At 39.1% G+C, this 15,720-nt stretch overlaps 1 protein-coding gene across 2 annotated transcripts in view; it reads right to left on the bottom strand.

Moving 5' to 3' along the window:
- The window catches only part of COL4A3 (collagen type IV alpha 3 chain), an 83,722-nt gene that overhangs the window by 39,751 nt on the left and 28,251 nt on the right, over positions 1-15,720 (bottom strand). For both annotated transcript variants that reach the window (XM_070753333.1, XM_070753334.1), the window contains exons 11-22: positions 13,642-13,677; positions 13,479-13,520; positions 10,553-10,630; positions 9,557-9,619; positions 8,863-8,919; positions 7,970-8,014; positions 7,262-7,315; positions 6,585-6,626; positions 5,027-5,114; positions 4,268-4,303; positions 3,932-4,096; positions 2,496-2,588 (exon numbers count right to left, since the gene is read on the bottom strand). In XM_070753333.1, the coding sequence (XP_070609434.1) occupies positions 2,496-2,588; positions 3,932-4,096; positions 4,268-4,303; positions 5,027-5,114; positions 6,585-6,626; positions 7,262-7,315; positions 7,970-8,014; positions 8,863-8,919; positions 9,557-9,619; positions 10,553-10,630; positions 13,479-13,520; positions 13,642-13,677 (799 nt within the window). The remainder of the gene's footprint in view (positions 1-2,495; positions 2,589-3,931; positions 4,097-4,267; positions 4,304-5,026; positions 5,115-6,584; positions 6,627-7,261; positions 7,316-7,969; positions 8,015-8,862; positions 8,920-9,556; positions 9,620-10,552; positions 10,631-13,478; positions 13,521-13,641; positions 13,678-15,720) is intronic.

Here is a 15,720-nt window from a genome sequence, read left to right as displayed (position 1 = left end):
TTATTTATTTATCATTTCAGAGCTGAAGGAAACATACATAGCATTCCTTCCAGTTTTTTCCCCACCATAAAAACTTTTGAGTGAAGTTGGGTTTAGAGATAGCGATTGGCCCAAGACATTCACTGAGCTTCCATTACTGAGAAGAAACTTGAACTTAGTTCTTAACACTATCACTAAATAGGATTAATTCAATCAATTATAGTCATTAAAATTGTACATAAGTGTTAGATCCTTGCAGGAATGAAGGACTGCAGACTTAGTGTAAGTAACGGTTCTTTTTATTTAGAGCAGAAGGTAATGGTTTAAGGAACGAAACAAGACAACAACATGGCCGTGCCTGGCAGCTATATATACCCTGGGCTGCCAGGCTCAGCCAACCAATCACCTTTTAGTATTTTCCCGCCCAAGGAATATGGGGCGGGTACAAGGCCTAACTGTCCTCTGGACACAACAATAGGTATTTGGTGTGAATAAATATATTCAGTGTAATTTCTACCAGCAAAATGAACAACACATCCCCTCCCCTCTTCCTTCCCTCCCCTCTCCTCCCCTCTCCCATCCTCTCCCCCTCTCCCATTAGTTTTGTGGAAGAAACTAAAACTTTTACTTTTGCTTTCCCTAAGTTATAACTAGAGGCTGAGAATGGGATTCAGTAATTTCTTTAACATGGGTGAATATTTCCTTGTGACATATGGACTGGTGATGACATAGAACTTACACGCAGGTATCAGGAATCAGTTAAGGTGAGCTATCTTGATTTTCACAAGGCAAAAAGGAATTGAGGGAATTCTAAATGCATTTTTAGACTTCCTGATTGATAGAGTTGGTGATTCCGCTAAAGCTCTGTACAATTGGTCCTACATCCTCTCTAATGGCTAAGGACCCTTGTTTAAGATTTATAGGCATGAAATAGATCAGAAGATAACTAGTGTGAAAAGTAGAGGAAATCACAAATTTGTATCTTCTCAATTAAATTTCAACACTCTGATTGCAACATATGGCACATCTGGTTTGGTCAATAAATAATATGAAATGATAATGCCAACAATTAAGCTACTATAAGCAATTGGGTCATTTAGAAAACTCTGCTTGCCTTATCTTGGCCTAGTATTATCTTATCTAATTCTATCTCTTTTATTTGTATTTCTTTTCTTTTCCCTTCTTGATATTTTGATTTAATTACATTGTATGTCCACCAATCAATTTTTATTCCAATTTCTTCTAGTTGTTCCCTTGTTTTTAATTCCCCGTTTTTTTCTAGTATTTGGTAATGATTTCCAAAATATATAGATATATGTTACATTACAAAATGGAGGAATACATTGTTAAAAATAAAATACACAGTTGGGGCAGAAACCTTGGTTATAGTATAAATTTAGACAAATGGGAAACAATCTGGACTAAAAATTATAAATTAACAAGGTCAACAGCTTTTAGGGAAAATATATATAAAATGTACTACCGGTGGCACCTCCCACTGGCAAGACTAGCACAAATGTACAAAGGAATAAATCCGAAATGCTGGAGATGTAAAAAAATGGGGACCTATTACCACATCTGGTGGACCTGCCCAAAAATGAAAAATGTTTGGACTAAAATGCAGAATTGGATAGAAGAGATATTACAAATGAAAATAAACAAAAAACCCGAAGCCTTTCTCCTTGGAATCATAGACCAAAAAATTGATAAAAACAAACATCATTTATTAATACATATATTGACAGCGATTAGAATAGCAATAGCTCAACAATGGAAGCAACCCGAACCACCAGACGATGATTTGATAATAAAAAAATTTTTAGACTGTGCTGAATCAGATGCACTAACAATCAAATTAAAAAACAAAGAAGACTCCGAACATGATAAAACCTGGAAATACCTTTATAATTGGTTCAAGAGAAGAAATAAAACTCAAAAGAAAATACAAGACTAACAATACTTTATATCCTTTTTATTACATAGGAAAAATTATAAAAGACATATATACAAAAAACCTTTTTATAAAGAAAGATTTGTATGATATTAAAGAAATTGAACATGAATGAAAGAAGGCGGATAAGAAAAAAATAAATGATTTAAAGAATAGTGACAACCTACAAGAGAAAATGGTAAATACTGAGGCTACAACATGCTTCACCAGAAAATAATTTAAAGTCAAAAATCATTCATAACTTACCTCCTGAAGGGAATATAAGTACAAATACTATATAACATGCTAAGCGAATAGATATTGCTATTAATGTACTTAAATAAGTAACTAGATTTTAAGAATCCTTTTTGTTTGTCTGTTTCTTTGTCATGTGTTGATTTGGCTTTGTATCAATATATGATGTAAAACATTTATTGTGTGTAAATGTGTATATATGTAATAAAAAAACTTTAAAAAAAAGAAAAAAAGAAAACTCTGCTTGCCTTGATAGAAAGAAACTGATCTAATCCCATTCATATGTATGCTTAGATTCTCAAACTAATATTTTCACAACAAAGAAGCTGACCTTTTTCTCCATCATCTCCTAATAGACCTGGAGGACCGATACATCCTGGGCTTCCAGGAGCTCCTTGTGGACCTTTTTCAAAAGTTATTGTTCCTGTTTGTGATGAAATACATAAAATATAACTTTATATCTTGTTCATAACAGTAATGGCGGGCAATTGATATTACTTTCTGAAGTTAAAGATAAATTGGAAAAATATTGAGAAAACTCTTATACTATGGTCAGGTTGCTAGAATTTTTAATCTAAATTATGACTTTTATATGAGGGTGGGGTTTTTGACTTTCCTGAGTTCTGTCACTGATCTTATATGTCAACTTCCTTTTGTTTTTAAAATCAAATAGAAATTCTTATCTTAAAAATCACCATGAGAAAAATTAAAACATCATTATTTATATTTATTAATATTAATATATTTGATTTGTATACCACCTGAGTCCCAATCACTCTGTATAGTTTGACAGAAATTTTACTCTTATTTTAGAAAATCCCCCCCCCCCCCCCAGTGCCGAAGCCTGAAAAACATTTATAGATAAACCTGAGAAAGGCATTTAAATTGAAAACTTATTTGCATGGGAAATTGATGCTGGAATAATCCAGCCTGAAAATTGCTAGTAAACTTTTTTGAAGAATTCTTTGGCAAACAGATACACATATACTAAAGATTAATTGAAGTAGAACAGACCTAACATTAATTTGCTTCCTGCATGGTGTTTTACAATTGAATCCCCACGACTTTCTCTACATCTTTCAAAGACAAGAAATATTAGACTTTGGGTATTATTGTCATATCTCTTCAAGAGGATCTCTTCAGAAGTGGTGTACCACTATCTCTTTCAAGGTAGCTTTTATAACCAATAATTTTTGACTATCTCCTGGATCCACACCCCCATATACTTTACAAAAAAAGCAAAGAAGTGCATAAGTCAGACAGTATAAGGATTTGTAGTTTATCCAGCAAAACACCCTATCAACTTCCTTCAAACTGATAGGGCCAGATGAGTTCCATATAACATTGCAAAACATAACTCCAATCAGCCCTTTAAATCCCACCCATAAGGATCCAAACCTGAGCAAACCCGAGTGGTTTGATTAGCAGAATTATATCAATTTAACAGTAGCTGAAAGGAAGTTTTGATGCCCACTGGTGCCCAAAGGGAGAAATTCACCCTAAACTATTTTGCTGGGGGACAATCTGACCATATGGGCAGGCAGAAGAAGGAAGAAAACTGTGCTGTCCATATGTTGTAGGCTCTTATGTTGCTCCACTTCTGCTCCAACCATCCTTTCTACTATCCCATTGCATTTCCCAGAGCTCTTTGGTAAACGAAGGATGCCCTGGGATCTGCAAGGGAGGAGATAGCCAGAGAGCCAGTTGTACAACATTTTGGCAGATTTTACTTGACCCTACAATAATAATATAATAATATTTCTATACCTGGTTGTCCTATAGGACCTACTGATCCTATTGGTCCAGGTGAGCCTGGAAATCCAGGATGTCCTTGTGATCCAATAGCATTGATTCCTGGTTGTCCTCTCTCTCCTTTCTGTCCTTTGGGGCCTGGAGAACCTGGCACACCTCTTAGACCAGATCTTGAATTGCCTATTAAACCACGGTAATTGGGTAAAATGCACTTTATGTCTGTTTTTGTAATATGCATATCAATGAATATTCAATTGCAACTTTAAAAATAACAATACTTAATTTCTCTTGCTATTTTAATCATAGTAGTTATTTTACTGAGATCATTTTATCCTTGGGTAATATACATACCTGGACTTCCAATGGCACCCGAGGGACCTTGTAGTCCTGCAAAATATAATTATTTCACATCAATGAAATATTGATATTGTTTTTCAATTGTCCCATGACAGCAATCTAAACTGGTACATATCTAAGATACCTGCAGAAATCAACAGGGATTTTATATAAAAAAGTAGATCCAGGTTCAGTCCCTAACATTTTAATCACAAAGTATTATTTTGTTGTATTTATTCAACTTTTTTTACACTGTTAAGAATAACTACCTCAAAATTAGTTTTGATATTATACCTATTGTATATCCTGAACAATCTGTCTGCTATCTATGCACAGAGATCACTGGTTTCATGCTAACCTCTTTTCTGATACATACATCTGTTGTGGGTTCTGAAACCCTTTACTAACAGTTCGCTTGTGCCAAAGCCTCCTGGGTAGGGGGGTGGAGTGTGTTGTGTGAATGGGTGGAGCATCCCATGTGGGTGGGCGGAGCCTCCCACTGTCCGCGCTACCAGTTCTAAGAACCGGGCTGAACTGCGAACAACCCACCGCTGACACACATGCGTACATGCACACACGCAGAAACACCATGTATATAAACAACATCTGTGTGAAACCTAAATTAAAATTGCATGAACATTTATAACACTGGGAAAGAATATTTAAAGAGTATTCTTTTTTCTTCCCTTCCACTTTGTAATGTCATAGTTTTCATTCAAGATGCTTTTTTCTGAGCAGCATGGCTAGTTCCTCCTAAAACTGACAGTCTCTTACCTATTGGTCCACGCTGACCTTTAGTTCCTGGATATCCTAAGAAGCCCTTATTTCCTTTTGCTCCAGGCATTTCATCATAATACTCAGTCTTAAAAAGACAAAAAAAAATGGAGAGAAAAAGAAACGGAAAGAGGTTCAACAATGAGGAGAAGAATGTTGTTTATTAACAACAATAGCTGGTATAATAAATTGTGTGATATTCTAAGATACAGTGGTACCTCTACTTAAGAATGCCTCTACTTAAGAACTTTTCTAGATAAGAACCAGGTGTTCAAGATTTTTTTGCCTTTACTTAAGTACCATTTTTTACTTAAGAACCCGAGCCCGGAAAATATTCCCAGGAAATTTGAGAGCAGCATGAAGGCCCAGCCAGTTTCCTGCCATTCCCCCTTTAATCCTGGCCATCTCGGGCTTTTCTGGGCTGTCAGAGGAGCCTTTTGGTGGTACTTAAGGAGGCTTTGGCAGTCCAGAGTGAATGAAGCATTTTCCTTTCTCTGGGTGCTTGGAGAGGGAATAAACCTCTGCCAGCGCCCAGAGAAAAGAAATGCTCCCTTCGCTCTGGGCAGTGACTGTCCTCCTCCTCTTCTTCCTCCTCCCACCCAAATTCCGAGCTTTTATTTCTTTCCTAATGGGTTTGCACACATTATTTGCTTTTACATTGATTCCTATGGGAAAAATTGCTTCTACTTACAAACTTCTCTACTTAACAAACTTGTCACAGAACGAATTAAGTTCTTAAGTAGAGGTACCACTGTATATGCCCTAAAATACTATACTAGGATAAATTTCAGGTACTCCTAAAAATACTATTTTTTTATTTTGTGGCTTTACAGCTGAAGAAAGCAATCTCCAAACAGTTCATTTCTAAGTATATGTTTATCTATTTAGTACAGGTTTTTATATAATAATTCATAATTTGTAGTAGTTAAGAGAAATCAAGTGACTGAAGAGACATCTAGAGCATAGAGGCAATAGAAATAACCAAGCACTGCTAAGAATTCATGTTCAACTCATGCAAATACAAAACAAATGATAGTATACAAGAGTCCTAGTTGTTACTCTTGATGGACTATATTTCCTCTAAAATAATTACTGGTAGTTCATGGCTTTGAGGCTCAAACAAACAGGGAGAACTTCATCTCAGGCACTATTTACCATTTGCATTAGGAAGCCAAAATAGAATTCAGAGCAGACATTTAAGGAGGACCTATTCAACATTTCCCCCTGCCTGAGAAGTTCATGGACATGGATTAGATGGCAGGACTTCTCAATGGTGACCTACACTTTATAATGCGCAAGACGTTACCCTCAGAAGTTCTAATTCTCCATACTTTTACAAAGAAAGTTACATTGATGCTAATCCAGTGAGTTTATACTTTTCAGTTTTGTTTGGGCAGTTTTGTTTAGTTAAATGTTATTATTATTAATTGTTTCATATGGGTTGCATTTTCTTACACCATCCAGAGTCTGTATGAATTTGGGCAGTTAAAAATATTACAAATACATGATTTGAAACTTATTGTAACAAAATATTACAGTGTGTGCAATTAGTACTTACTAGACCTTCTTTTCCCATAGGACCAACTTCACCTTTTATCCCCTGCGTAAAAACATAAAAACCCCCACTTAGGTTGAAGTAATTATGAAAAATACTGTAATTTCTAGTAATGGGTTTATAAAAGTGACAGAATTTGAGGCTATTTGAAAATCATGTTTAAAAGAATTGATATTTAACAATTCGAATCAATTTTAATTTGAACTTTTCTAAATGCTTCTGGGCTGAATATTGTACTGCTTTTTTTCTGTGACCAGTTATTATATTCATGACTTGTTTTCCTTCCACATGGCCGTGTCTCGTTGCAGATTTATTTCTGTAAAAGATTTTTGTACTACTTGTGGTAAAAATCAATAACATTATAGAATAGTTACTAGTAAAGTATATTATATAATGGAGAAAGTATACAAGAGTAAAATCGAGATATTTATTATATCCAGTCCTTTGCAAACTATTTCAAATTACTATTCTAGAATTATATTGAGTACTAGATTTCCTTCTTTATGACATATAAATGGAAAAAAGGTTAACTGTATCATCCAGGAATGAACAGTTATACCTGTAATGAACAATTAAATCCTAATTATTGAATAGTGCTTGATCAGGGAAATAAAATATTGGAAATTCTCCCTCTCTCTCTTTATCTCTCCCTCCCAACCCTCCCTCTCTCTTTCTCTTACCTTAGTTCCAACTTTTCCAGGAAATCCTAGCCAACCCTTTTCACCTTTTTCTCCCTGCAGAAATATATAATAGGTATTAAATGAGGGTAACATTCTCATACTGTAAACTCTAAATGCCATTTTTCTTTCAAAAAACAATCCACACTGGGCAGATCAATTTTCTTTTAATTATTTACTTTGAACTTCATTCTTTAGCTTTTTTGTTTCCCATTTTATTTTCTCTTCTATTATGAATTTAATGTTTCAAATGATTTGCTCTTTGACATTTCCTTCTAGGTTTTAGATTTTATTTATTTATTTGTTTTCTATATGTTTCTTTCAGATTCCAGATTAGTTTAGTTTGGATTAGCACCAAAGTCCAGAATCCATGGCATTATTATACCAAGAAATGGAAGGAAGACACTCAATTAAATCTGCTAAAGGAGCAGATTTTTGCAATCTCACTGAACCATACGCACATTTCTACTTAGCCCTTTTCTGCATCTGATCTTAGTATTTAATAATTCACCTCTCTATAGTTTGAACATTGTCTCTTTTTTTTTGCCAGTAGTACACTGCTTTTCCAAGCCTGAAATATTGCTATTATGGATCCATTCAGAATTTAAAGTCATAAGAGTTGGGCAGTATATGCATGTAATAACTAATAATAAATTTAATAATAATTCTTATCATTTATGACATAAAGCAATTTCAATATTTTCTTGTTACCTGCAGACCAGGAGAGCCAGGAGAACCATTCTTCCCTGCCCTGCCCTAATAAAGGAAATAATAAAAGGAACAATAAGTAGCATACAGTGTGATATAGTATAGCATAACTAATAATAACTATTATTGCTAAACAAGTAAATTAATAATATAAACTTGTATTGAAGCACACTATCTGAATCTAATAAAGCATGATTTAATAAATGGAATACAGTGGTACCTCATGATACGAACTTAATTGGCTCCAGGAGGAGGATTGTAAGGTGAAAATTTCGTAAGACGAAACAATGTTTCCCATAGGAATCAATGTAAAAGCAAATAATGCATGCAAATCCTTCAGGAAAATCCCAAACTTTAGAAGGGAGGCGAACAGAGGGCAGGGAGGAGCAGCTAAAGGGTGTGTGTGGAAGAAGCAAGGCTAGGCTAAAGGGTGAGTTGGAAGGAAGAAAGGCAAGGGGGGCACCCCTCCCTTTTCTTTCTTCAAAAGACACCCTTTCAGTACCTCTGCAAGCACGCTGTTCTCCTACTTTTGTTAATGCAAAGTCTTTCCCCCTCCAAGCCGCCCCTCCCTTTTCTTTCTTCAAAAAAGGGGGAAAAAAGAAACCCCTTCATCCCAGCAGCAGCGGCTTGGGTTCGTAAGGTAAAAATAATTCGGAAGAAGAGGCAAAAAAATCTTAAACACGGGGTTCCTATCTTGAAAAGTTTGTTAGAATAGGCGTTTGTAAGATGAGGTACCACTGTACATAGAAATGAAGGTTCAATGTTCTCCATTTTTATAAAAAGGTGAGCATTCAAAATTGGCAACTATACACATAAATTTAAATGTGGGATTTAAAACAGTTTCCACAACAACAGGGTGGTTTTCATAAAGATTTGTCAAAAAGCATTATGTATACCTGATGACCAGGGTCTCCAGGGTCTCCTTTTATAGTATAGGAATCACCATATAAACCCTAAAGAGATTCCCCCCAAAACAATATATTTTAATTCATGTTAAAGCATTGAACATACAAGTTGCAAAACTGAATTAATACTTCTGAATTAAAATATCTGTAAAATAGAAATGCTTCTATTAATAAATTTTAATTACTTCTTGCAACAGAAAATGCAATATTTAATTTCTCAGAATTCTGAATAAGTGTTTCAAATTTTTCTTCTTGAAGGAATTGACATACAATAGAAGACACTTCCACAGAAATATTCAAACAGTGTATATATAAAATATTAATTAACATTTATCATTCAACATTTTTTAAGAAAAAGAATGTGCTGGTATCATTGTTCTCCCTCCTTTGTTTCCCTCCACCTCTTTGTTTCCATTACTGTGTGTTTGGGATTCGGTTGCCTTGTTCTTTGTTTTGGTAAAAGTAATTTTAATGTTTGCATTTTCATTTTGCAGTATGCAGATAACTAAAGTCAGGTGCACATTCTTTATTCTGTGTATCCTGTGTTTTCATAATCGTCTCTGGCTTGATCAAAGTCATGACAATAAAAATATGATCACAATGGATAGTTCACAAAAGAAAATATAAAATATATTATTATGGAGAGTTCAGGTGGCAACTGAGATAACAATTAAGAACAACCTACTGGTTCTCCTGGGGGTCCGGGATCTCCTGGGGAACCTTGGTCTCCTTTATCTCCTTTTAATCCCTGTAACAAAGGCCTTGAAGTTACTCTTTATTCTCTCTGCTGTTTCTCACCCTTCTCTTATCAAGCAGCAGCGCTGGTATCTTCTATCCCCCCTTCCTTTCCCATAAATAATAAAAAAGTTTTTTCTGTAGATCAAAGCTGAAGCCAAGTTAGTATTTTCATCCTTTTAAAGGAATTTTCTTCTTTATTTTATTTTTCTAACAGACAGGGAGGAGGAAGAAATGGCAGGGGAGAACCACTGAAGGTTTGTTTTTTTTCTTAAAGAGTGGAATTCAGAATTTGTGTCCTGCTTCCTGATAATCTATTCAAGCATCATTTTCCCTCCCTCTGCTGGATATTAAACAACAGAAGAATAACTCCTAGTTTGTTCCCAGGCTTAAAATCCAATCAATTACATATACCCTGGGCATTAAGTGATTTGCACTAACTCATCAATTGTTCATTTGAATCTAGTCCTTTAAATTCAATACCCATTCATGATCTTTCTTCTTCAAACATGGTATTTTCTAACAGCCATACTTCAAAATATGGTCTGATACCAGATTGTTTCTTGCCACCTTCCAACTCTGTAGGCCACTGTAGAGAAAACATCATTTGCTAAGCTTAAATAGCTTTTCATTCTTTTCCATTCAGAGGAAGGGGAAGTTATATTCCCTTTTTAGCCTGTTTTGATAGGAAAGAAGGGAGGGTGGGTGGGTACTGGTAATGTTGCTGAAAGCAGTCCTACTCCATGTCCCATTGTTACCCTGGTAAGGTACAACAGCCTCATATGATGAAAAAGATCCTTCCTTTCCTTGAATGGTGATAAACAGCATTCATTAGCAACCCAATTCTAATTCCAGATCCCACTTATTAAAATATATCTTTAGGCACAGAACCATATAAATACAGCACCTCATACTGTACTGAATCTTAACAATATAATGTTGTTACCGTTGTATTTTCTGCTCCAGTTAATGTTATAATAACTGTTCCAGATGGTCCAGGAGGACCTTTTAGTCCACAATCACCCTGAAATAATAATCAAGAAGTGTTATTAAAATGGACTTCATAAATTAATAGAAATTAATGTAAGATAACTACCATTGGTTAAGAGACTGCAGGCCTACCAAGTACATGCTGTTTTTTATTACTGTTGTTAGCCGCCCCGAGTCTGCGGAGAGGGGCGGCATACAAATCCAATAAATAAATAAACACAAACAGGGTTTATTGGCTTCATGATTTGCTTGTGAGCTTCCTGGATGCAAGTTTTTAGCGATTATGAGGCACAGAATGCCCAAATAACTATTTCCTTGATCAAACAGGCTTTTATTCCATGCTTCACTATTTCTATGTATGATAAAGGGATTTAGCATGATGTATGTGAAAGAATAGCATTCAAGAAACTTACATATTTTTCAGAGTATAAGATCCTAAAAGAGGCTGAAAATTTGGGTGCATCTTATTCTTTGAATGTGGCTTTTTTGAAGCTTTTTTTCCCCAGCCCTAACTAGGTGCTAATGATCTTCCTGGCTTCCTATTCCCTCCAAAGAAGGTTTTGCCAAGCCCTAAATCTTTGCAGACTTGCTTTTCATCTCTGAAAAAGGCTTTTGCATCCCTAACGTGGTGCTAACAATCTTTCTTGCTTGCTGCATTTTTTTTATTCCTACTCCCTCCAAAGCAGTTTTTCCTGCTCTAAGCCTTTGCAGGCTTGGTTTCATTCCTACTCTCTTTGAAAAAGGCTTTTTCAGCCCTAGGCAGGGGATAAAATAATGTGCTGTAGCCAGGGGTGGGCAGCAGGACGGGGTGGAACACAGTTCCACCAGTGGAAATTTATTTATTTATTTATTTATTTATTTATTTATTGGATTTGTATGCCGCCCCTCTCCAAGGACTCGTGGCAGCTCACAACATAAATGAAACTGTGTGTCCAGCTCCAGCTGACCATCCCCCCTCCCATCCTCCTCCTCAGAAAAAGGCAGGGAGACCAGCACCAGCAGGAGTTGCAGGGGGCCCACTTCCTCCCACATCTTTTCTCAACAGCTTGATTTGCACGCATTTGCCTAGCTACCTAGCCTGAGGCAGGGAGTGACCCAGGAAGGAGAACGCAGGAAACGCGAAGCATATTGTCACTCCAGAGTGCGACACTGGTGAGGCTGTAAGTCGAGGACTTAACCATTCACATGGCCCGCAAGCCACTCCTACCCAGTCCATGACCATCAAGCCACACCCACAAAATAAGCCACAGCAACACTGTGGCAGTAAAACTTTTGGCTGCCCATTACTGGCTGAAGCTGAACAGACACAGGACGCTAGCCAGATGAATATCTGGTAGGTAAATTCCTCCCCCTCTTCCTCCTCCAAAACTAAGGTGTGTCTTATACTCCAGTGCATCTTATACTCCAAAAAATATGATACTTAGAGAACAGCAGTAGACAAATGTTTTTAATCATCAAATTAAAAAGGCTACTAGTTCCTAAAATTCATAGATTCCATTTAAGCTGATTTTTATTTTTATTGGATAAAAAAGAACAATATTATACAATATTTCCTCCGTATTTCATTTATTGGAAATAGTAACTGACTGCATTAAATAAATCATATCTAATCTTATCCTACAGTTGTAGTGATTAAAATATATATTTCAAAGAAAGTTCATTTGCACAAATTCAGTTTAATTAGACAGTTGCTCTGAAGTTCTTCAAAATTAATTCTCTATAAAATAGCCTACTGACTATGAAAAGAATTTGGCAAAAGAATGATAAGGATTTAAGTTTAAACCAAAGAGATATTTTATCTAGCTAAATACTTTAACATAGTTGCCTGAAGTTTCTTTGATCCATATATGTTTTAGTTTATATATACCTTTTTGGTTACCACAAATATCTTGGTTATGGTAATAATTTATTTCAGGAATAACCCTACATTAACTTCATAGCAAAAGTTTATTGTATTGTATCTGGTGTTCAAATCAAAACCCATTTATGTGAATATATAATCTAAACCAGGGGTCTCCAATTTTGGCAACTTTAAGACTGGTAAAGCTGGCTGGGGAATTCTGGAAGTTGAAGTCCACCAGGCTTAAAGTTGCCAAGGTTGGAAACCCCTGATCTAAACTCTTGAAAGATGTCTACCCACCATTCCTCTATAGTTGGAGTATAATATCATAAGAATGTAATTTCTACCTTATTTCTAAATCTCCCTTTGCCCTTTTACAAGGCTGTGGGATCTTCTAGAACTGACTCCATTCCGGCTTCAGACTGATGGATTTCATTAACAATAACTTCCCAGCCCTGCTCTGCCTCCCCTTTCCCCCTTTTTTTGTTACTATTTCTAATAATGGGATACAGGTAGTCCTCAACTTAGAACCATTTGTTTAGTGATTGTTCAAAGTCATAATGACACACACACAAAAGTGAATTTTGACTGCTTTTCCCGCAACCATTATAGCACCCCCACGGTCATAAAATCAAAATTGGAATGATGGTTGTTGCTGTGTCCCAGAAGTCATATGATTGCCTTTTGCACCCTTCTGGCAAGCAAAGACATTGGGGTAGTCATGTTCACATTAACAATTGTGTTATTAATTTAAGAAATTCAGTGTTTCACTTAACAAATGTGATAAGGAAGGTCATTCATCAAATGGAGCAAAACTCACTTAACAACTGTCTTGCTTAGCAACAAAAAATGTGTCTCAGTTGTGGTCATACATTGAGGACTACCTGTGCAGGTGTATAATGTTGCAGAAGAAACGAAACTGATTGTAAGAAGAAGAGTTAATCTGTTATATTGATAAGTGTGCAATTAGTGGGAAATCTAAAAAAAAATAGAAATATGTTTGTTTAATTATAATAAGAGTGACAGAATGATGTATACTTACCTTTATTCCTTTGAATCCAATAACATTAATACCCATGATACCCTAGAAAGCAAAATCTTCATTTAAAATTCATTCCAAAATATAAAACAACAGTGACACCATGAATAAATGATGCTAGGATAATTATTTGAATTGTTCCTTTATATCAAAACTCTAACAATACCTTGGGCCCTTGAGGTCCTGCTCTTCCTACTGTGCCCTAAAATGTACAAAACACAAATAAAAGTGGTTTTTTTTTGTTATAAATGCATTACAATAATATATTACCGTATTTTCCGCCGTATAAGACGACTTTTTAACCCCTGAAAATCTTTTCCAAAGTGGGGGGTCGTCTTGTACGCCGGATATAGGACAGTGGCGCCGATATTTGCGATCGCTGGGAGGGGCGAGAACACCGCCTCCCAGCTGGGCGAGCCTGCGCTGCGCTCAGGCTCGCCCACACGCTGCCTTTGGCAGCACAAGCGTGCCTGTCCGTCCGGGGAAGAATCGCCCCTGCCGGACGTCAGTTTCAGCTGGGGGGGGGGCGAGAACACCGCCTCCCAGCTGGGCGAGCCTGCGCTCCGCTCAGACTCGCCCACACGCTGCCTTCGGCAGCACAAGCGTGCCTGTCCGGCCGGGGAAGAATCGCCCCTGCCGGACGTCAGTTTCAGCTGGGGGGGAGGCGAGAACACCGCCTCCCAGCTGGGCGAGCCTGCGCTCCGCTCAGACTCGCCCACACGCTGCCTTCGGCAGCACAAGCGTGCCTGTCCGGCCGGGGAAAAATCGCCCCTGCCGGACGTCAGTTTCAGCTGGGGGGGGGCGAGAACACCGCCTCCCAGCTGGGCGAGCCTGCGCTCCGCTCAGACTCGCCCACACGCTGCCTTCGGCAGCACAAGCGTGCCTGTCCGGCCGGGGAAAAATCGCCCCGGCCGGACGTCAGTTTCAGCTGGGGGGGGGTCCAGAACACCGCCTCCCAGCTGGGCGAGCCTGCGCTCCGCTCAGACTCGCCCACACGCTGCCTTTGGCAGCACAAGCGTGCCTGTCCGGCCGGGGAAAAATCGCCCCGGCCGGACGTCAGTTTCAGCTGGGGGGGGCGAGAACACCGCCTCCCAGCTGGGCGAGCCTGCGCTCCGCTCAGACTCGCCCACACGCTGCCTTCGGCAGCACAAGCGTGCCTGTCCGGCCGGGGAAAAATCGCCCCGGCCGGACGTCAGTTTCAGCTGGGGGGGGCGAGAACACCGCCTCCCAGCTGGGCGAGCCTGCGCTCCGCTCAGACTCGCCCACACGCTGCCTTCGGCAGCACAAGCGTGCCTGTCCGGCCGGGGAAGAATCGCCCCGGCCGGACGTCAGTTTCAGCTGGGGGGGGCGCGAACACCGCCTCCCAGCTGGGCGAGCCTGAACGGAGCGCAGGCTCGCTCACACACTGCCTGTCCGGCCGGGGAAGAATCGCCCCGACCGGACGTCAGTTTCAGCTGGGGGGGCGCGAACACCGCCTCCCAGCTGGGCGAGCCTGAACGGAGCGCAGGCTCGCTCAAACGCTGCCTGTCCGGCCGGGGAAGAATCGCTCCGGCCGGACGTCAGTTTCAGCTGGGGGGGCGCGAACACCGCCTCCCAGCTGGGCGAGCCTGCGCAAAGCGCAGGCTCGCCCACACGCCGCCGTCCGTGCCTCAGTTCCGTGAGAGAGGGGGGGAGAGAAAGAGATAGCAAGAGAGGGAGAGAGAGGGGGGGTTAGCCACAGAGGGACAGAGAGAAAGAGAGAGGGGGGATAGCAACAGAGGGAGAAAGAGAAGGAGAAAGAGAGAGGGAGAGGGGGCAGAAAGAGAAAGAAAGAGATAGCAAGAGAGGGAGAGAGAGGGGGGGGGTTAGCAACAGAGGGACAGAGAGAAAGAGAGAGGGGGGATAGCAACAGAGGGAGAAAGAGAAGGAGAAAGAGAGAGGGAGAGGGGGCAGAAAGAGAAAGAAAGAGATAGCAAGAGAGGGAGAGGGAGAAAGATAGAGGGGGGAAAGCAACAGAGGGAGAGAGAGAAAGAGAGAGGGAGAGAGGGGGGAAAGAAAGAGAGAAAGAGATAGCAAGAGAGGGAGAGAGAGAAAGAGAGAGGGAGAGAAAGAGATGGCAAGAGAGGGAGAGAAAGATAGAGGGGAGATAGCAACAGAGGGAGAGAGAAAGAGAGAGGGAGAGAGGGGGGAAAGAAAGAGAGAAAGAGAGAGCAAAAGAGGGGGAGAGAGAAAGAGAGAGGGAGAGAAAGAGATGGCAAGAGAGGGA

The sequence above is a fragment of the Erythrolamprus reginae genome, chromosome 5, assembly GCF_031021105.1.
Source record: "Erythrolamprus reginae isolate rEryReg1 chromosome 5, rEryReg1.hap1, whole genome shotgun sequence".
Lineage (NCBI taxonomy): Eukaryota > Metazoa > Chordata > Lepidosauria > Squamata > Dipsadidae > Erythrolamprus > Erythrolamprus reginae.
Note: the sequence above shows the minus strand (reverse complement) of the source record. Positions and strands in the feature narration are given on the sequence as shown.